The following is a 22,641-nucleotide window of genomic DNA, read 5'->3' as shown; positions in this document are numbered from 1 at the left end:
CTTATCAGCCAATCTCTCTTTTGAATGTTGACTTGAAACTGCTATCTAATGTTTTGGCGAGAAAGCTGGAGGCATCCTTCCGACAATCATTTTTTTTTTTTTTAAATTTAGAGTACCCAATTCATTTTTTCCAATTTAGGGACAATTTAGCTTGGCCAATCCACCTCCCCTGCACATCTTTGGGTTGTGGGGGAGAAACCCACACAAACACGGGGAGAATGTGCAAACTCCACACGGACAGTGACCCAGAGCCGGGATCAAACCTGGCACCTCGGCGCCGTGAGGTAGCAGTGCTAACCACTGCACCACCGTGCTGCCCTCCTTCCGACAATCATGAGGGAGGACCAGTCTGACCTCGCTCTGCATCACTAACCAGCTGAGCTAAATTGGCTCCTAATTACATTACAAGCTGGGCAGCGGCAGGGTTTATGAATGTGGTATTTGGGCTTCTGAGAAAATCTCAACAAATAAATGTGTCAAGCTGAGGGAGCAAAGGATGTCAATGTCTTTAAGATAAAGAGAGAGACCTGGGCCAAGGTTTCCAGAGCCTGTAACCCTCCCTGGATTCACTTCCTTTCCCTTCAAATATTTTATTGTAATCACAATTCAACAGTTACAAAAAACAATTTCAAGGCACAGGGCCTAAATACATTTCAAAGTAACAATCCCCAAACACAACACAAACAGCCGCGAGGCACAAGGCCCCGACACAATACGACCGTTCTGAAGCAAAGAAAAACCACAAGGCACGGGGCCTAAATACATGTTTTAAACAGTGACGTACCAAAAACAATCACAAGGCCTCAATACACCTTTAAAAGATTTACAGAATAAAGTTAATCACAGGACACAAAGTTGTGACACATTTCAACGATGATATAACAAAAAGCCGTTACAGGATACGAAAACAACGACAGACGTTTATCAACAGACAAAGGCAGTATGAACAGAAACAACCGAAAAGAAACAACATATCGAAAAGAAACATTTACTAAATACGGAGAGCCGCCCACGTCCGACTCGATCACCCCCTGTCCGTCACCCCCCTGAAAGGGGTCCCCAGTTCAACGCAAACAACAGTCCCAAGCCGCCCGCCAGAGAAATTCAGCAAGCGGCTACTTCATTCGCACCCCCCTCTCCTCCCCTCCAGCCCGGCAGCCAACACATCGGAGGAGAGGCTCCCTCCGCAAGGAGCACAGACCGCCGGAGAGTCACACATCCGGGCGTGGTAGAGGAGAGAGGCGCCTTCAGTCATGGAACCGTAGAAACCGACTCAACCGGCAAGGGGCCATTGGTCGGCTGAGCGATCCAACAACACGGTCAAAAAACAGACAGTAGTAAACCAACATAGTCTTACAACACTGAAACAATCATCAACAGTCCACTCAAAGACAACAGCATCATGTCGAAAACACCCACTACACACGAGAAACCACCTGGAAAGGTGTAATCACCCCCTGGTACCCAAGGGGTTCTCAATCAAAACCTTAACAACCGTCCTAAGCCACTTGCCAGAAAGCCAAAGTCCTTCTGGTCCTCCAACTCTTACCATTGGTCAATACCTCAGGTAAAAGGTCAGGAGGCGGGCTAACCCTTGCACATGCGCAGCCTCCCCTCTCCCGTGGACATGCGCAGTCGTGGGCAGGGGAGATCACCGATTGGCTTCTCGTTCTGGCCGTCAGCCGGTTGCCTGGAAACCTTGTCTCGAGGAAGTTCTGTTGTCGGGTTTTTTCTCCCTTGTTCAAGGAGCGGGCGAAACAACGGGTGGGGGCGGGGTGCGCCGGGCCTGCGCACTGGAACCCGGTGACGACAGCGCGGGATAGAGTAATTCCTATTGGCTAATTCAGGCAGGGCCCCATTGAGATGTCACAGCGGAAGTGAAGGAAAAAAAACTCCAACACCTGTGAGTAACTCTTTTATTGTCGTCACAATTATTACAGAAACCAATTTACAAGGCTCCAGGCCTCATTACACTTCAAATTGACGATTAAACACACGTCAAATTGATGATTAAACAATCACTGAACACGAAACAGCTGCAAGGCACAAGGCCCAATTACATTTCACAATAACGTTGGAACAGTCATTGAACACAAACAGCTGCAAGGCACAGGGCCGAAATACGTTTCCAGATACCAATTAACCAGTCACTTATCACAACCAGCCGCAAGGCACAGGCCCTACGCATAGTTCAAGTAACAATCGAACAGTCACATAACACGAACAGTCGTGAGGCACAAGGCCTCGAAACCCAACGACCATTCCAAAGAAAAAAGGAACAAAGAACCACAAGACACAAGTACATTTCGAGGTAACGGCCTCTAAACACATAGAACAAGCAGTCGCGAGGCATAAGGCCTCGGAACCATACGACCACTCCAAAAGAGATTAAACAAAAACCAAAAATAAAATCCACAAAACACAAGTACATTTCAAGGTGACGACCTCTAAACACAAGACAAGCAGTCGCGAGGCACAAGGCCCCGATACAATACGGCCGCTTCGGAAACAAATATGACCCACAGGGCCTCGATTCATTTTAACAGTATCATATCAAAAACCCAATCACCAGGCACCAGGCCTCAATTCACCCCAGAAAAGATTTAACAGGATAGAATCAATCACCCAACACTAATCCCTGCTCACCCACCCCCGCTCACCCCGCCCTGCAGCCGACACTCCGGAGGAAAGGCCCCTCCTCACTAAGAGCACAGACCTCCGGAGAGCCAGACCCGGGCGCAGCGGAGGAGAGAGGGTTCCCCCCTCCTGGACCCCGCCCAAAGGCACGGGACCATTCGGAGGGAGAGCAGTTTCGCACCAACTAGCATTCCACCACTAATACTAAATACCATTTCGGAGAAACCGAAATGAGTTAAATGTCATAGGCTGCTAAAGAAAACGAAAGCAAAGAAAACAAGAAAACAAATCCCTCAACACACATAAAAAAATTCTGTAAAAAGAGTCCATTAATTTTGCACGTTCCACATCATGACCCCGGCGCTCCAGCCGAAATTTCACAAGGAACAACATGTCCTCAAAGTCCTCCAATGGCAGCGGCCAGAGTCGCTCCAATGTTGGCAACAGTCGACAACGGGGAAGAAAGTCCCAGAGTCAGTCCCAACCGCCCACAGGGCGTCCAGGATGGCCGAACCCCCGGAGACCCCAGGAACGGCAGCAACCCACCCCGGGCTGCAGGCCGCGGGCCGCCCATCGGACAATCTACACCCCGGTTCCGACCCGCCGCTTCCAGCAGCCTATCCAGCTGCCATCCTTCCTCCATTCCTTCGTCCTCCATTGGGCGAACTCAAAACCGCCGTCAGCAAACCTCGCAGTCCGAAGCAGCGTCTCCGCAGCTCAACCGCTGACTTGAAACTCGACTGGTCGCAGTACTCCGAAACCGGTCTTCTCCCCTTCCCTCGGGGACCAGGAGCAATGGGCGCCGAGTTGCTGTTTCACCCCATCCAGGAAGCTCCCAGAGGCGGCCTGCCTTTTGAATCGGCCCGGGGCGGACACCAAGCTCGCACACAACCACCCAAGCCTCCTCCACCTTTCACCCCAGGAGTTTGGACAGTGTCGGCCGTAGCTCCCACAATCCCCCGCACTGGGGAACCCGCTCTATCCGCCGCACGGGCGGGTGATCAGGTACTGCGCATGTCCAAGGGTGAGGGGAAGCTGCGCATGTGTGGAGGAAAGCCCAGCCCAGCCCCTGACCTTCCTGTGAGGTGTTGGCTAATGGATAGAGTTAGGACCGGAAGGACTCTGCTCCTCCAGCCAATCAGCGCGAGCTTGGTGTGAATGGAGATTTAACTTCACACAGACTGAAATGTCCTCCTGTCTCCAACATCTGTGAGTAAAACACTTTCTTTTCTCCCCCTTTCCATTTCTTTTCTCATTCTGACCTTCAATTGGTCACTTGCAGCAACTGAAGGGAAAGCAAGTGAATTCAGGGAGGGTGCAGATTCTGGAAAGCTTGGCCCAGATCTCACTCCTCTCTCTCTCTCAAAGACATTGACATCCTTTCCTCACTCAGCTTCATAGAACCAATGAATTTACAGTGTAGACGGAGCCCATTCAGCCCATCGAGTCTGCACGGCCCTTAGAAAGAGCACCCTACCTAATCCCACGCCTCCACCCGATCCCTGTAATCCAGTAAACCGACTTAACCTCTTGGACATTAAGGGCAATTTAGCATGATCAACCCACCTAACCTGCACATCTTTGGACTGTGGGAAGAAACCACAGCACCCAGAGGAAACCCACACAGACACGGGGAGAATGTGCAAACTCCACACAGACAGTCTCACAAGGCCAGAATTGAACCCAGGTCCCTGGAACTGTGAGGCAGCAGTGCTAACCACTGTGCCTCCCTTGATACATTTGTTTGTCTGGCTGAAAGGATGGTCAGTTTTCTAATATTCACAATTAAGTGGCTGGTTTCCCAGGAGATGATTGACATTTAAGGGGACAGTAAATTAATATCAGACAGAGAAATGTCCAGTGTTGTTAAATGGTACAGATTAGATATATTATTTATGGTTCTGTAATAAAGTACATTTATTATTATTATTAAATCTGCACTGACCCGCAGAAAGAGCATTTCACTGAGGCCCACTCTCTGCCCTATCCCCATAACCTTGTGCATTGATTATAGACAACCCACCTAACCTACACCAGCACAGTGGGCTGAACAGCTGGCTTGTAATGCGCAACAATGCCAGCAGCGCGGCTTCAATTCCCGTACCGGCCTCCCTGAACAGGCGCCGGAATGTGGTGACTCGGGGCTTTTCACAGTAACTTCAATGAAGCCTACTTGTGACAATAATCAATTATTATTATACCTCTTTGGACACTAAGGGGCAATTTAGCATGACCAATCCACTTTAACTGCACATCTTTGGACTGTGGGAGGAAAACGGAGCACTCAGAGGAAACACACGCAGACACAGGGAGAATGTCTATCTTCACACAGACAGCCACTCAAGGAATCAAACCTGGGCCCCTGGTGCTGTGAGGCAGCAGTGCTACCCACTGTGCCCTATTCCTGGCTGAAGTTGAATTTAATTCACTCATGGAATGCCCAGGAGGAGCAAGTCAGTCAAATTGGAGCCTATGTATTTGAGATAGGAGTTCCATACTTCACCCAATGCATCAGACTCGGAATGAATTACAGACATTAAAAATTGCATGGAGATGCATTCCATAATCAGCCTATGCCAGTTTTGGATCGAGGGAGACCTGACTGGTCTGCTTCTGTATTGAGCCAGATGAATGTTGGGTCCATCCTAACTCAATCCCTTATGAACCTGAGACGAGAGGCCAATTGCCATAGTCTGATATTCGGGAGATCCAACCCTCCCTTAGCTCCTGGTGACTGGAGCAGAACAAACTTGAGACCAGATAAATGTACTAATCGTTCCATTAATTTCCTTAACAATTCTGTTCGACAGCAGTATAGGCAGCATCTGCAGAGGGTGCAACAGTCTGGGCAACACATTCATTTTAATGAAGGTGATTCTCCCTCACCATGAAATCGGAAGAGCCGACCACCGGGCAAGGTCCCACCTAATAGTCACCATCAGCTGTGGAAGGTTGTCCCCATATCGCTGTCTAAAAAAGGGGAGACATTGACATTCCCAGATATTTAAATCCCAAAGGGAACCATCTGAAGGGTAACTTAGCAAGAAAAGAGGAAATAACCTTCTCCTTATAAACCAAGTCTGGTTCTCCCACACGATTGTCGGAAGGATGTCCTCCAGCCTTATCGCCAAAACATAAGATCGCAGTTTCAAGTCAACATTCAAAAGAGAGATTGGGTGATGAGAGGCCCACTCCTCTGGGTCCTTGCCCACCTTCAGAATCAAAGAGATATTCGCCTCACAAAGAGTCGGTGGCAGCATCCCAGAGTCAAAAGAGTGACAACACATATCTACCAACGGGTCCAACAACAAATCCTCAAACCCCCGATAAAACTCACACCCACAGACATCCGGTCCCGAGGCTTTACCCGGCTGCAGCTACTTCGTGGCCTTTGACACCTGTTCCCTAGAAATAATATAATAATCTTTTATTGTCACAAGTAGGCTTACATTAACACTGCAATGAAGTTACTGTGAAAATCCGCCAGTCGCCACACTCCGGCCTGTTCGGGTACACAGAGGGAGAATTCAGAATTCTCAGCCGGTACGGGAATTGAACCCGCGCTGCTGGCCTTGTTCTGCATCACAAACCAGCTGCCTCATTAAGATTTTCTGAGGCCTCCAGAAGCTTCAGGGAAGAGAAAGAATGTTCCACACCCACCAACACATCACCAGACTGCTCAGACTTGTGTAATCCTGCATAGAATTCCCCAAATCCCTGTTAATCTCCTCCATCTACATGACCCTTTTCCATCCCCAAGCTGCATCGAGCAATTTGCTCTAAAGTCGGCCTTTTTCTTTGTCAAACAGGCCACGTATTTGCTCGGCTTATTCCCAAACTCGTACAACTTCTGCCTGACAAACGTTCAACTTTTCTCGGCCTGCTGAGTAAACGGGGAGTTCAAAGCCACTCTTGCTGCGTTAACCTCCTTCAGCAATAGCTTACTAGGAGGCTTCTTATAATTCTCCTCATCTTCGCCAAACCAAACTCCAGATGCCGCTGGTTCTCAAGCATCCTGCACCTTTTGTTAGTAGTGGAAGAAATGATCAGCCCCGAGCATAAACTTTACACGTCTCCAACAAAATGGAGGTGGAAATACCAGGAGCCGAGTTAACCAAAAGGAAGAACTCAAACTCTTCCCGAAAGTGCATAATAAATGAACTCGGGGTGGCTCCAAACCTCCACATTCTCGACCTGGGGGTGAGCCCTCGAGCAGAAACTGCAGACAAACGGGGGAAGGTCTGTGATTACGATGCTCCCTGTGGTGCAAGAGGACACCAGGTGCAGGATCGTCCTCGGCACAAAAAAGTTGTCGATTCTAGTATGACGTTGCTGTGGGGCTGGAAAGAAGGTAAAATCTCTGCTCCTCGGGTACAAAGTTCGCTAAACATCCACATAACCCACCTCCTCACTGTTATGATCCCGGACCAGACCCCAACAGTGGCTCGGATACTGGACACAAACCCCAATATTTTATTTGTGTTTTGTCAGACTGTGAGGAAAGGATACCTCACTCCAGGAGTGATTTCACAAAAAATAGGCTGTGCTGTATGAAAATAAACTTTATTACTAACACAATATTAAAATAAATTTAATATCGCACCAGAAAACAGCTGACAATTAGCCCTTAAACAATGCTAATCAATACAGTGAATACAGTAACCCTTAACTGCTACCTTTATTCCCACTCAAACAACAAAAACACCATCTCAGCTCTCAATCCACCGTTAAACACAGTTAGCCCTCAGCAATACCTGCTTTACACAGATGTTCTTTGAGAAAGAGAGATCTTGTGTCACCGCTTCAAAGACAAGATCTCGATCCTGTCAGAACCATGAAGAAACTTGGGAAGCTGTTTCAGCTTGTTTCAGCTCGCCTTCGAATGACACTCTTCTGAACTGCTTGGAACGAAACTGCTAATCTAGCTACAGACATATATTTTCAACTGAACTGAGATGCTTGACCTCTGCTCACATCTTGAACTAATTCTCAACTAAAACACTGCTTTGCTGCAAAAAGCCTGAAACCGTGGCTCCTCCCAGTACTGACATCATCTTACCAAGCTGAAATCTAATTAACTCCACAGGGAATCCCCTTCATCCAAACAACATTCCATTAGTCCACGCTTTTTACGATGCTTTCATTACACCTCTGGCTCCAAAACTTAGTTGTCCTTCAAAAAAAATAAATTTAGAGTACCCAATTCTTTTTTTTCCAATTAAGGGGCAATTTAGCGTGGCCAATTCACCGACCCTGCACATCGTTTTACATTGTGGGGATGAGACCCATGCAGACACGGGGAGAATGTGCAGACTCCACAGGGACAGTGACCTGGGGCCAGGATCGAACCCAGGTCCTCGGCACTGAGGGGCAGCAGCGCTAACCACTATGCCATCGTGCTGCCCCCGGCAATGAATTCAAAGACAATGTGGTGAAGCTTTGGGATTCTCTATCCCAGAGGACTGTGGAGCCTCAGCATCAAGTATTTTTAGACCGAGAGTGATAGGTTTCTCAATATTGAAGATATTGAGGGATATGGGGGATAGTGTGGAAAAATGGTGCTGAGGTAGATCGGCCAATGATCCCATTGAATGGTCGAGTAGGCTTGATGGGCTGAATGGCTGACTGCAGCTCCTATTAGTTGTGGTCTCTGTGTCCAGGACAGGAAGCAGTGAGCATGGATCTGTCAATCAGCCTGAATCAGCACCTTCAGGAGAATTGGGAGGGTGAATATTAGATAGCAGAGTGAGAATGGAGGGAGAGTGTGTGGGATGGAGATTTACAGCTTTGGGGGAATGAGAGAGGAAAGACTGTTTCATAGAAATTAAAATAATCTGTTCTGAATTTCTATCCTGGACTGACTGATATCTTTTGTAAACTCCAAAGGAGAGGACTTACAGACAGAAATCTCAAACCATCACGTCTGGATCTGACAGAGTCACTCGGTTCATCGGCCATTAAATCTAGAAGGAGAAATATTGGCCCGACCTGTTGGCTTCAACAAAGTTTAACCATCAGTGTGACTGGAAAAGCACCGAGACACACACACCCGAGTGAGAGTGTTCAAGAGCACTGACTGTGGAAAGAGCTTTAACCAGTTACACAGACTGAAAATTCATCACACCATTTACAGCGGGGAGAGTCCGTACACGTATTCTGTGTGTGGACGAGGCTTCAACTGATTGTCCGACTGGAGAGACACAAGGAGACCCAAAACATGGAGAAACCGTGGAAATGTGGGGACGGTGGGAAGGGATACAGAGCCCCATCTATGCTGGAAGTTCACCGACGCAGTCACAGTGGAGAGAGACCGTTCACCTGCTCTCCGTGTGGGAAGGGATTCACTGAGTTATCCAAACTGAGGACACACCAGCGAGTTCACACTGGGGAGAGGCCGTTCACTTGCTCTCAGTGTGAGAAGGGATTCACTCAGTTATCCAGCCTGAAGTCACACCAGCGAATTCACACTGGCGAGAGACCGTTCACCTGCTCACCGTGTGGGAAGGGATTCACTCAGTTATCCAATCTGCAGAAACACCAGCGAGTTCACACTGGGGAGAGGCCGTTCACCTGCTCCCAGTGTGGGAAGGGATTCACTGAGTTATCCAATCTGAGGAAACACCAACGAGTTCACACTGGGGGGTGGCCATTCACTTGCTCTCAGTGTGAGAAGGGATTCAATCAGTTATCCAGCCTGAAGTCACACCAGCGAATTCACACCGGGGAGAGACCATTCACCTGCTCTCAGTGTGGGAAGGGATTCACTGAGTTATCCAATCTGAGGAAACACCAGCGAGTTCATACTGGGGAGAGGCCATTCACCTGCTCCCAGTGTGGGAAGGGATTTACTCAGTCAAGCAGCCTGCAGACACATCAGCGAGTTCACACTGGGGAGAGACCATTCACCTGCTCTCAGTGTGGGAAGAGATTCAGTGATTCATCCAACCTGCAGACACATCAGCGAGTTCACACTGGGGAGAGACCATTCACCTGCTCCCAGTGTGGGAAGGGATTTACTCAGTCAAACAGCCTGCAGACACATCAGCGAGTTCACACTGGGGAGAGACCATTCACCTGCTCTCAGTGTGGGAAGAGATTCAGTGATTCATCCAACCTGCGGGCACACCAGCAAGTTCACACGAGGGAGAGGCCGTTCACCTCTCTGTGTGGGAAGGGATTCTGTGTTTCCTCGTCCCTGCTGAGACACCAACAAGTTCACAATTGATTGCAATGATGGATTCTGCTGTTATTGTTTCTACTTCAATTACATCCAGGGCTGCATTTCGTTCTCTCTTCTCTTTCTCTCTCAGGGATTCTGAGACAGGAAATGTGATGCAACCGTGGCGAACAAGAAAAGTTAAAGATTCCATTAGATCAAAGGAAGAGGCTCAAAAGTGGCCCAAATAGTAATGAGCCTGAGGACTGGGAACTTGTTTTAGAATTCAGCAAAGGAGGACCAAGAAACTGATAAAGAGAAAATAGAATATGAGAGCAAACTGGCGAGAAACATAAAAACCGACTGGAAAAGCTCCGATAGGAATGTGAAAAGGTAAAGATTAGCCAATGGGTCTGTGGTTCCCCGTTTTCTTTCTCCCTCCTTAAATATTGGGATTACATTTACCACCTTCCAATCTGCAGGAACCATTCCAGAATCTATAGAATTTTGAAAGATGATCACCAATGTATCCACTGTCTCTACAGCCGCCTCTTTCAACACTCTGGGCTGTAGAGCATCAGCTTTTGGGGATTTATTAACATTCAACCAATACTACATTTTCACTAATACTAATTTCTTTCAGTTCCTCCTGCTCACTAGTCCCTTGGAGTATTTTTAGGACAATTTCTGTACCTTCCTCCGTGAAGACAGACTCACATTGTTTAGTTTCTCTGCCATTTCCTTATCCCTCATTATAAACTCTCCTGTCTCTGCCTGGAATGGACCCACATTGGTCTTTGCTAATCTTTTCCTTTTCACATTCCTATAGGAGCTTTTCTTGTCGGTTTTACGTTTCTCGCCTGTTTGCTCTCATATTCTATTTTCTCTTTCTTTATCAGTCTTTTGGTTTGGTTTTCAGCAAAGGAGGACCAAGTTCCCAATCCTCAGGTTTACTATGATTTTGGCCACCTTATGAACCTCTTCCTTTGATCTAATGCAACCTTTAACTTTGCTTGTCTGCCACGGTTGCAAATCCTCTGTTGGATTTTTGATTATTAAGGGAGTCTATATTTTATGTAAATATGTAACAATTCCTCAAATACTTGTGATTGCCTGTCTATCGTCATAGCTTTTATTGTAATTTCCCAATCTAGCACAGACAACTGTGAATACTGGCCCAGTTTCCCCAATGTCTCTTCATAGGTAAAATGTCTCGACAAAATCAGAAACTTTAAATTAAAAATTGGCCATTTTAAATCGAGCCACAGCCAGCTCCAGCAACCAGCCTGAATACACTGAACTCCGACAAGCTGCCAGCACATGTCTGGAGCTGCTCTGCTCCATCAATCACCAATCAAGAGATAATTGGCTCTATTCATCGATTGATTGTTTTGAATAGACAAAGTTACATAACAAACAACGCACCGGGAAATGGACTCCCGTGGACAGCTTTCCAGTGTCCTGCTGAGTGGCCATTAGTAACTCCATTGGGTGATACCACTCCCACCCTGTGACCTCATCGACTGGGGTCAGAGAACATTCTGGAAGGACACAGAAAGGGTATAACGATCGAACCCCGGGACCGCCCAGCAGTGAAGACTCCATGCAGAGGTAATCGAGACGACTGACCAGAGACGGAAAGAAGCAGCGGCGAGACCCATCTTCTCGGAAGAAGACCCCGAGGAGATTGAGATACAGAATCGAATCCGCAGCTCGAATGAGTCCATCGGCTCGGGTACTATTGAGAATCTTGGGACTGTAATTAGTAGGATAATTTAAGGGTAACTGTTTTACTGCTTGTGGAATAAAGTTATGTGATTTATACACTCCGTTGTCCTTTGTTTACCTGGTCAATAAAGATACCTGGGCAAAACATTTGTTTAATAAACTGGTCGAAGTGTCTGAGGTTTTATAGACACAACCCCTCCCATCCCCGGAACAAGTCTGGTGAACCTTCATTGCCCTTTCTCTGTGGCAATAATACCTTTCCTAAGGTAAGGGGAGTAAAACTGCACACACTACTCCAGCTGTGGTCTAACCAAGGACTCAAATCCTCTTGCGATAAAGACCAACATCCTGTCAGCCTTCCTAATAACTTGCTGTGCCTGTACGTTAGCCTTCGGTGACTTATTGATGAGGACACCCAGGTCCCTTTGTACATCTACACTTTCTAATCTCTGACCATTTCAGAAATACTCTGCTCATCGGTTCCTCCTACCAAAGTGATAATCTTACATTTTTCCACATTATATTCCATCTGCCATGTCCTTGCCCACTCACTAAGTCTGTCCAAATCCTCCTGTAGCCGTTTTACATCTTCCTCACGACACACATTCCCACCTAGCTTTGTGTCATCAGTGAACTTGGAAATATTCCATTTGGTCCCCACATCCAAATCATTGTATAAACTATGAACAGCTGGGGCCCAAGTACTGATCTTTGCAGTAACCCACTCATCCCAACTGCTAAGGTGAGAATGCCCCATTTATTCCTCCTCTCTGTTTTCTGCCTGTTAGCCAATCCTCAACCCATGCCAGTATATTACCTCCCATCCCATGTGTTTTCATTTTGCTGACTAACCTCCTGTGGGGTGTTTATCATAAACCTTCTGAAAATCTAAGTGTGCCACAGCCACGGACTCCCCTTTATCAATTCTGTTTATAACATTCAAAAATTCCAAAAGGCTCGTCAAACATGATTTCCTATTCCTAAATCCATGTTCGAAGTCTTACAACACCAGGTTATAGTCCAACAGGTTTGTTTTGTATCACTAGCTTTTGGAACGTAGCTCCTTCATCGGGTGAGGAAGAAGCTCCTTCACCTGAGGAAGGAGCAGCGCTCCGAAAGCTATTGATTCAAAACAAATCTGTTGGACTTTAACATGGTGTTATAAGACTTCTAACTGTGCCCACCCCAGTTCAACGCTGGCATCTCCATATCATAAATCCATGTTAATTATTATTATCCAGGTTTCCATTTATCACATCCTTTATAATAGATTCTGGTATTTTCCCGGTACTGATGTCAGGCTAATAGGCCTGTAGTTCACCGTTTTCTCTCTCCCTCCCTTCCTGAACAGTCGGGTGACATTTGCTGCCTTTCAATCTGCAGGAACCATTCCAGAATCTATAGTTGATCACCAATGTATCCATGATCTCTATAGTAACCTCTTTCAACTCTCTGGGATGTAGAATATCCGATCTCGGGGACTTATCACTATTCAATCCATTAATTTATCCAATGCAGCCTCTTAGTGATCCTTTATTCCTCATTCTCCCTTGTCCCTTGGCTTTCTGATGTTGGGAGATTTCTTTGCTTGAATTCTCCATTCCTGAGACTAAGTGCTGATGCCGGGGCAGGATTCGCGAGTTCTACGATAGCAAACTGGTGCCGCACCTGGTCCGATTCAACAACTGTTGAGGGGCCAGGACCGGCACCACATGGAACTCAATCCATTCCAATGAAAAACGGTGCCGGATTTGCCGGATTCACGATTGACACTCAGGAGGCTGACAAGCTGCGTAAACACACTTCACTCCCCACACACCATCCCAGCCAACAAGATGGCAGTGAGGAGAGTGGCACCCCGCTTTACGGACAATGAGCTTGAGACCCTGCTGGACGTCATGGAGGAGAGGCGGGCAACCCTGTACCGCGGCCCGGGAAGGAGGCAGCCAGCTGCCACCGTTCATCGTGCCTGGGCACAGGTGGCAGAGGCAGTAATCTCCGTGAGAAACACCGTCCGGACAGGCCAACAGTGCTGTTAAAAACTGTACAATCTCCTTAGGTGAGTAGGCAGCACTGTGCCTCTGGCACCAAACCCGTCCTATGCTGTTTTTTAGCTCCACCCAAACAGTTTCCACATTTTGTATTCCTGACCTGAGATCCTCCCTTATTGATGTACTGATGCCGTTCCTTATTATCAGTGCAACACCGCCTCCTTTTCCTTTTTGCCTGCATCATCAGCAAACTCAACAATCATACCTTCAGACCCATCATCCAAGTCATTGATATAAATTGTAGAAGATTGATGCCCCAGCACTGATCCCTGTGACACACTGCTCGTTACATCTTGCCAACCAGAAAATTACCTATTTTTGCTTAGTCTCAGTTTTCTGGTAGCTCGCCAATCTTTCACTGTGAAAGACAGTTCTGCAGTTAAAGGCTGCCAGATTGGGAAAAGAAAAGAACGGAACCCTTGGGAATGAATAATCACTTTGGACTGATACTTTTAAGGTGTAGGTTTCCTACAAAAATAATATTTAGTTAATGTTGCTTCTGGTTTGTTTGTTGCAGTAAAATGTATGTCCTGTCACGTGATCCTTCAATTTGTTGACTGGGGAATTGATTTTTTCTTTGAAGTTACTGATCTTTACAGAGATCCCAATCCACAAGTTTTGTCTTGCTCTTTGAACCTCGGTCACTTTTCCGCCTCATTATTGATCTTGTCAATGACAGCGAGGCAACTGAGCTGAGGGCTGAATTTAGCTGAGAATAACGGGGCCTGTGCCCCAGTTGGGAATCTGCCATGGGTGTCACACGAATAGAGGACTGACTGGGAAATCAAGGGATGGGGATGATCAGGGCTGATGGTGTCTTGAACCCAGGGTTCAGTGTGTGTGTCCAAAGTGGGGAGCCACAGGAACAGGCTACAGAGGAACCAAAGAGAAACATTTGGGTCCCGAATATTGTGAACATCCTTTCATGGTTACTCTTTTACTCTGGTTGTCTTTGATCCGCAAGTAATGTTCCGATATTTTTTAAAATCATGTTCGATTTCATGAATAAACTTGTTTATTTGAAAATATTTGATTTTTGGTGGTATTTTTCTGCTCAAATTCATTCACTTTAGGGAACGTGGGCGAAAGAGTTTGACAGGCTCGTGAGTCTCTCTTAAGCTAATTGGTAAAGGAGCCAGAGGTGGAGAGGAGATTTTCTTTTTCTTTTGACACAATGTTTGAAAATGTGGTTCAGAGAGTTAATCGGGATTGACTAATTTATCGAGTCTTTTTCAGGAAATTACAAGGGATGTCAATAAAGGGGAACCTGTAGATGTGGTTTATCTAGGTTTCCAGAAGGAATTCCCCAGGGTGCCACATCAAAGTTTATTACACATAATAAGAGCTCATGGTGGTGGGCGGGGATGTGCGGAGCAACATAGCATGGATAGAGGGCTGGTAACAGGAAGCAGAGAGGGGGTATAAATGGGTTACGTTTGGGTTGGTAAGATGTGACAAGTGGAGAGTCACAAGGATCAGTGCTGGGCCCTCAACTATTTACAATCTACATTAATGAGTTGGATGATGGGATTGAATGTATGGCAGCTATATTTCTGATGACTCAAAGACATGTAGGAAAGCAATTTGTGAAGTGGACTTAAGGAGTCTGCAAAGGACAACAAATAGGTTAAGTGAGTGGGAACAAATTGACAGACGGAGCATAACTTGGGAAAATGTGAACGTGTCCACTTTGGCAGAAAGGGTGAAATAAAACAGAACATTATTTAATTGGAGCGAGATTGCAGAACTCTGAGGTACAGAGGGATCTGGGTGTCCTGATACAGGAACCGTAAGAATTTAGTTTGCAGGTAAAGCAGGTGATAAGGAAGGCCAATGAAATATTGTTGTTTGTTGCAAAGGGACTGGAATATAAATGTTGGTGTGTTTTGCTGCAGTTTTACAGGGCCTTGGTGAGACCATGTTTGGAGCACTGTGTACAGTTTGGGTCTCCTTATTTCAAATGAGGTAATTGCAGTAGAAGCAGTTCAGAGGAGGTTGACTCCCCGGATTCCTGGAATGAGGGGGTTATCCTCTGAGGAAAGGTTTCACAGGTTGGGACTGTATCCATTGCAGTTTAGAAGAATGAGAGATGATCTTATTGAAACACGTGAAATCCTGAGTGGAATTGACAGAGAGAATGTGGAGAGGATGTTTCCCCTTGTGGCAGAGACTAGAACTACATTTAAAAAGGATTTCCCATTGAAGACGCAGATGAAGATATTTCTTTCCCCTGAGGTCTATGAGTCTGTGAATCTCTCTTCCCCAGGGAGTGGTGGATTCAGGGTCAGTGATGGACGACCAGATGGACGACCAGCCTCACTGAAGTTCTCAACATGAGAGTTTTAAATGGATTTTCAATGGCTCCTCTCTTTATCCTGAACCCTCAGGAGGAGTCCAACAGCTGAGAGAAAGCTCAGAGCTCTGGCCTCACAGTTGCCTAATCAGAACAGAGATGACAATTTGGCAACAGCTCCCAGGTTGTGCAGAAAGAGGAAGGTATTTGGTCACAAGCCCTCAGCTGAGAGAGATGTGCTTCAGCTTCCAGTGGAACTTTCACAGGCTGGCTGGAAGCATTTTAAATCGCCAGGCAGAGAGATAATAGAGAGAGTCCAGACTTGCTGTGTGCTGCCTTATAGGTCGAAATAGAAGTGAATTAAAATCGAGATTGCTTCTTCTAGCCTTCCCTTCAGAAGTTTCTGAAGGGTTCCACCAATCACAATGAAGAATGGGGTAAATCTGAACTGATTGACTGCTAGCCAAGTCCATCAAAATGACATCACGGGACCCTACCACACATCACAGAGGGGACTCCCTTTGGCCAGTTCAACTAACAACTTGCAGCTGGGGGTTTCCAAAGTCTGTAGTTCAAACCCAGAATCTGCAATGGTGCAGCAGCGAGCAAGACGGTAATAAAAAGGGACACATGGAGCAGACAAGGATGGAAAAAAGATTCCTTACACATGGACCAATTACAAAACCTGTCATTGAACCATCTGTCCCCACTCAAGCCACATCAAACTCTCAAACAATTGTCTTCCCCACGCTCCGTCCCCGGTACAGGGAGTCAGCATTCCCATGCCAAGCAGTGAAAACATGGTGGCCTTGACACCCAGGTGTTGTCTAGGATTCCAGGCACTCTTGTTTTCTCTATCCTCTGGGAACGGTTTATCTCCCTGTTCCCACACAGCAAGTCGTCTGTTCTCAGCTCTGCTCGATTTCTGCTGGAGTTTGGTCTCTTTTACACCTTTCGGATCAATAAAACATTTGGTCAGTGAAGACCCAAACCACAATTTCCCATCCTGTCACCTGTCACCCATCCTTACCCAGAGCGTAATCGCAACAGGAATAAAAACAGGAGAAGTGGAACAATCAAATTCAAAATAAATCCACAGCCAGTCATAGAATTTAATTTAATGTTCACTAATTAGCAAGAAAACCTAAAGTAGGGAGTCCCCCAGGAATCTTACAGTCCACACCTAGAGGGTGGGGGGGGGGGGGGTGGTTGGGGGGGGGGGGGGTCTTTCTGACCCTCCACTCAATGTCACTTCATTATTTCTCATTTCTGCTCTGGCTCCGCCTGGGGTAGCATCTACTCCATCTTTTCTTCTCCTGAAGGAGCGCCGTGAGTTCTCGGTTCCTGGTACATTAGGACAGATGCTTCAAGGAACAGATCAATCATGGATGTGAAAGATTCTCCAGCTCTCTCTTTGTGGACAGTTCTTACTCAGTATTATTTCTCCCAAGCCCTTCATTATCCCATTATCGCTTTAATTTCACTCCCACTTTGACCATGTCCAGTGTGTTTAATTCTATCCTGATTGTTTTAAAGTCAGTTTCTCTCTGGAGTGTGTCAATGTCTTGATGATGTCGCAATGGTGTCTCAATCCCCTGGCCACATTAACCATTTCATCTCCTGCTGTGTCTCCAGTAGCTGTGTGTTTGGGACCCGGTCTTCAGTCCATTTCACCATGAATTTAGGCTTGTTATTTTTCGCATCTAACAAATCACATCTGCACACCCACACCGGTATCCCAAAATCATGCCACATATTCTTAACTCTCAGATGCGCTGATGAAAATATCAAAGTGAATGTCTGTCTTTCTTATCTCCCCTGTTATGATCCTGATATTTCATGTTATGGCCAGGCTTTCAAATGTGGATTTCTTTAAAACAAATTTCATGGGCCAGGATGTAAATATTTCCAAGAGAAAGTGATCAATTTATTCATCTCGTCTCCACATTAGAACATTCTTTCACTAGAACGTCGGAGGATACCAGATTGATATATTCCATTCAACCACACCCAAGGTAAAGTATTCCAATCATTTATTGTCCAGGATAATATTCCCAGTATCTTTCAAACAGAAATTATACATTCCCATCTGATCCCAGGTATTAACATATTCTGTTTGTTTGTTCGTGTCAGCTTGGGATTGTTCACCTTGGAGCAAAGGAGGTCGAGGGGAGATTTGATAGAGGTGGTCAAGACTATGACAGGTTTAGGTAAGATGGATAAAGAAAAGTTGTTCCCATTAGCTGGTGGGACAAGGATGAAGGGGATAACATATTTCAGGATTTGGTTAAGAGATGTGGGGGGGAGACACGTGAGGGAGAATATTGTAATACAGCGAATGGTAATGATCTGGAACTCGCTGCCTGTGAGGTGGGTGGAAATGAAGACAATGGAGGATTTTAAACAGAAATTGGATTGATATTTAAGGGAACTAAATTGCAGAGCTACAAGGTTAGAACAGGGCACTGGGACTGACTGGTTTGCTCCAGAGCCAACAGGGAATCGATGGGCTGTATGGTCTCCTTCTGTGCCCTCATGACTCTCAACTAACAATTTCAGCTGCTCCAGTCTCTCTAACTAACTGAAGTCCCTCATCCCTGGTCCATTCTCATAAATCTCCTCTGCATCCTCTCTGAGAATGTCACATCTTTCCTAAGGTGTGGAGCCCATATATAGGGTTCCATTCTGGAGGGATAGAATTGAAAAGCAGGGAGGTTATGTTCAACTTGTTTAGACCCAGGGTTAGACTACACTGGGAGCACTGTCAACATCTGTGATCTCCATTTAGTAAAAGGAAATCGAGGCACTGGAGAAGGTGCAACAAAGATTCACAAGATTAATACCAGAACTGAGAGCATTTCACCCTCAGGAAAGGCTGGGGCTGCTTTTCTCTAGAAAAGAGAAGACTAAAGGGTGATGGGATGGAAGTCTTTAAGATTATGAAGGGGTTCAATAATCCAATAGGGATTTCATGAGAAACCTCTTTACCCAGCGAGTGGTGAGAATGTGGAACTCACTCCCACAGTGAGTGGTTGAGGTGAACAGTATTAATACATTGACGGGGAAGGTAGATACATACATGAGGGAGAAAGGAATAGAAGGCGATGCTGATGGAGGGAAATGAAGAGGGGTGGGTGGAGGCTCATTTGGAGCATAAATACTGACAGAGACCAATTGAGCCGACTGGCCTGGCCCTGTGCTGTAGACTCAATGGAGCAGAGACAAATGTATTTATTTTAGATCTACCTGTAGTGGGGGAAAAACATTATTTGCTATCCAGGATAAAATAAAAGTCCTTCATCAACTTTTGTGGATCATTTCAGTGGAAATGTGCTCTCCCAGGCTCAAAGAGCATCAGCCCACTAGAAGCAGAGTCGTGAGACCGGCAAGTCCAACAGAAAGAAACCCTCCGACCCTCCCACTTCACCAAGTGTCAGAAAGAACATGATTCAGTCCTGGATGTGATTAACAGCAGAATCTAACCCCTGCCATCACTTGTGAATTTGTTGGTGTCTCAGCAGGTTGCATGACTGAGTGAATCCTTTCCCACACTCTGAGCAGGTGAATGGCCTCTTTCCAGTGTGGACTCGCTGGTGTATTAACAGGGCAGATGAATCACTGAATCTCTTCCCACAGTCAGGACAGGTGCACGGCCTCTCCCCGGTGTGAACCCGCTGGTGTCTCATCAAGTCGGATGATGTTCTGAACCTCTTTGTGCAGTGAGAGCAGATGAACGGTCTCTCCTCAGTGTGAATGCGCTGGTGGATCATCAGTACACGAGAGCTTTTGAAACTACTCCCACAGTCAGAGCATTTAAAGGGTCTCTCATTGGTGTGAGTTACATGGTGCTGCAGCAGGTGAGATAACTGAGCGAATCCCATCCCACATTGAGAGTAGGTGAATGGCTCTCCCTGGTGTGTACTCTCTGATGTGTCTGCAGGTGGGCTAACCGAGTGAATCCATTCCCACACTCACAACAGATGAATGGCCTCTCTCCAGTGTGACTGAGTCTCTGCCTTTCCAGCTCGTACTGCGCTCTGAATCCCTTTCCACAGTCCCCACATTTCCATGGTTTTTCCATGATGGGGTGTTCTTGTGTTTCTCCAAGTTTGATGATCATGTGCACACAGAGCACTGGTACATTCTCTCCCCGCTGTAAATGATGCAAGGTGTTTTCAATCTGTGTAACCGGTTAAAGCTCTTTCCACAGTCCGTGCACTGGAACACACTCATTCGGGTATGTGTGTGTCTTGGTGCTTTTCCAGTCACACTGATGTTTTAAATCTTTTGAAGCAGACAAGATAGAGAAACATTTCTCCTTCTAGATTCAAAGGCCAATGATATTCAGACCCCGATTAATGGAGAGACTCTTGAAGTGACAATTCATTTGAGTTTCTGTCTGCAAATTCTCCTCTTCTGATATCCTGTAAAATAAGTTTACAAAGCTATCACTATCAATTGTGAATAGAAATTCAGAACAGACCATTCTAGTTTCCATAGAACATCCTTTTCTCTCTCAGTCCTCAAAGCTCTAAATCTCCATCCCACACACTCTCCCTCTGCTGTATCTAATATTCACCCTCCCAATTCTCCTGAAGGTGCTGATTGACAGATCCCTGCCCACTGCTTCCTATCCTGGACAGAGACCTGAAAATCTTCATGCAGCTGCCAGACAGATATACGTCTATATTACTGGACGAAAAATGTGTTACTATATAGACTTCTGTTCTCTTCAGTTGCTGCAAGTCACCAATTGAAAAAGTGTTTTACTCACAGACGTTGGAGACGGGAGGAAGTTCCAGTCTGTGTAAAACTTATTCTTTAGTCACACAAAGCCCGCGCTCTGATTGGAGGGGCACAATCCTTCCGGTCTTGTAACTCTTCCCATTGGTTAACACCCCAGCAGGAAGGTCAGGGGATGGGCTTTGTACTGCACATGCGCATCCTCCCCTGCCGTTGGACATGCGCACACCCAGGCCACCCGCCCGTGCGGCGGACAGAACGGTTTCCCCAGCGCGGGGGGTTGTGGGTGCCCCGGCCGCCATTAATCATCCGGAGCCGTCACCAAACTCCTGGGACTGGGATGAAAAGTGGAGGAGTGGGGGCGCGGTAACTCCACCTGACACATAGTACATGTGCATAGTCACAGGATTTGATTGGGATCTCCCCCTTAGCAAAACAGTGTGTTAACTTCAGGTGACATATTGGGGAGGGCAATAGGTGAGTGTGAAACTGAACTCGAGAATCAGCCCCTTCAGGGGAGGATAACTTGGGGGAAAGCGGGAGCAGTATAGTGGGATGAATTAGTGTTACCATCAAGAGGGAGGAGGGAGTGTGCAGGGGACAGAGACTTGTCGTTTGAGAGGGACAACGATTCTGCTGATATTGCTGCTGTTCAGGACCAAACCATATTTATTCTGAAGATTGGAGCATATTGTCGCTGATGTTAGAGCCCCCTGTAACTGGGCTGGAATTTAATGTTCTGGATTTAGGTCAAATGAACCAGATTTGGATTGAACAACCTGTGTCATGTCCTTGATGTGGGATCAGTTGGGCTGCTGATTTGCTGGGTTATCAGTGTATCTTTGGGCAGCACGGTAGCATAGTGGTTAGCACAGTTGCTTCACAGCTCCAGGATCCCAGGTTCGATTCCCGGCTGGGTCACTGTCTGTGCGGAGTCTGCATGTTCTCCCCGTGTGTGCGTGGGGTTCCACCGGGTGCTCCGGTTTCCTCCCACAGTCCAAAGATATGCGGGTTAGGTGGATTGGCCAAGCTAAATTGCCCTTAGTGTCCAAAAAGGTTAAGTGGGGGTTGCTGGGCTGCGGGGAAATGGTAGCTACATGGGCTTGAGTGAGTTGCTCTTGTAAGGGCCGGTGCAGACTCGATGGGCCGAATGGCCTCCTTCTGCACTGTAAATTCTATGATGTGTTTTTTGTGATGTCTCCTCAGTTATTCAGGGTCTCTCAGCTGAAATTATTTTGCAATAAAATAGTTCACTTTCAGCATTGCAGCCAAACAAATCCTTGGTGTGAAATCAACAAATCCGGTCTATAACAATCCACTGATTGAAATTACATAAGAATGGACAGGGAAGAAACATGCCATTCGGCCCACCTGGTTTGTGATGCTTTTGAAGCTCCTCACATCCTCCTCCCAGTCCTCTTCAACCTCACTGTCAGTCAGGGCTCAGTGGGTAACACTGAATTGAAAGGTTCTGGGCTCATGTCCTCATTCAGGACTGGAGAACAAAATGCACGGCCGCTCTCTTGTGCAGTGCTGAGGGAGTGCTGCTCTGTTGGAGGTGCCATTTTTAATGAGGGGCAGTATTCTCCGGTTCCCCATCCGTGCGCTTCTCGATGGCTCCCCATTTGCTGGCAGTGCGATCTCATACTCCCGCTGCTTGTCAATGGGATTTCCCATTGAAGTCACAGCAGGCCCTGGGAAAGCTATGGGCAGGGGTGGGTTGCTAGTGGGAAAAGTGAATTGCAGTGGTGGCAGAATTCCAACTGAGGTGTGATACCGGAATCCCATTTGTTGCTTCAGTGAATACAAAATATTCCATGTCTTCATCTGGTCATCGTCACATTGCTGTTTGTGGTATTTTGTAAATTGTCAATAGGTTGTAGGGAGTCTCCAAAAAGGCACAGACATGTTAAGTGAGTGGGTAAAAAGTTGCAAATGGAGTGTAATGTGGGAAAATGTGAACATGGTCACTTTGGCAGGAGGAATAGAGAAGCAGTATCCTATTTAAATGAAGAGATTGCAATACTCAGTGT

General features: G+C 46.6%; 2 protein-coding genes across 3 annotated transcripts in view; one reads left to right on the top strand and one right to left on the bottom strand.

The window, feature by feature from the left end:
- LOC140422297 (uncharacterized) overlaps positions 1–22,641 on the bottom strand; it is a 380,604-nt gene that overhangs the window by 243,379 nt on the left and 114,584 nt on the right. The gene's annotated exons all lie outside the window — the stretch shown is intronic.
- Positions 1,771–11,675, top strand: LOC140422305 (uncharacterized). 2 transcript variants are annotated; one of them, XM_072507337.1, is made up of 2 exons: positions 1,771–1,903; positions 8,524–11,675. In XM_072507337.1, exon 2 carries the CDS (start codon positions 8,855–8,857, stop codon positions 9,860–9,862), a length of 1,008 nt encoding a protein of 335 aa, XP_072363438.1. In that variant the 5' UTR covers positions 1,771–1,903; positions 8,524–8,854; the 3' UTR covers positions 9,863–11,675. The 2 variants fall into 2 exon arrangements, with proteins under 2 accessions (XP_072363438.1, XP_072363439.1); XM_072507338.1 differs by lacking the exon at positions 1,771–1,903 and adding an exon at positions 3,783–3,846.

This window comes from Scyliorhinus torazame, chromosome 5 (assembly GCF_047496885.1).
Source record: "Scyliorhinus torazame isolate Kashiwa2021f chromosome 5, sScyTor2.1, whole genome shotgun sequence".
In the NCBI taxonomy this organism is placed as follows: domain Eukaryota; kingdom Metazoa; phylum Chordata; class Chondrichthyes; order Carcharhiniformes; family Scyliorhinidae; genus Scyliorhinus; species Scyliorhinus torazame.
Note: the sequence above shows the minus strand (reverse complement) of the source record. Positions and strands in the feature narration are given on the sequence as shown.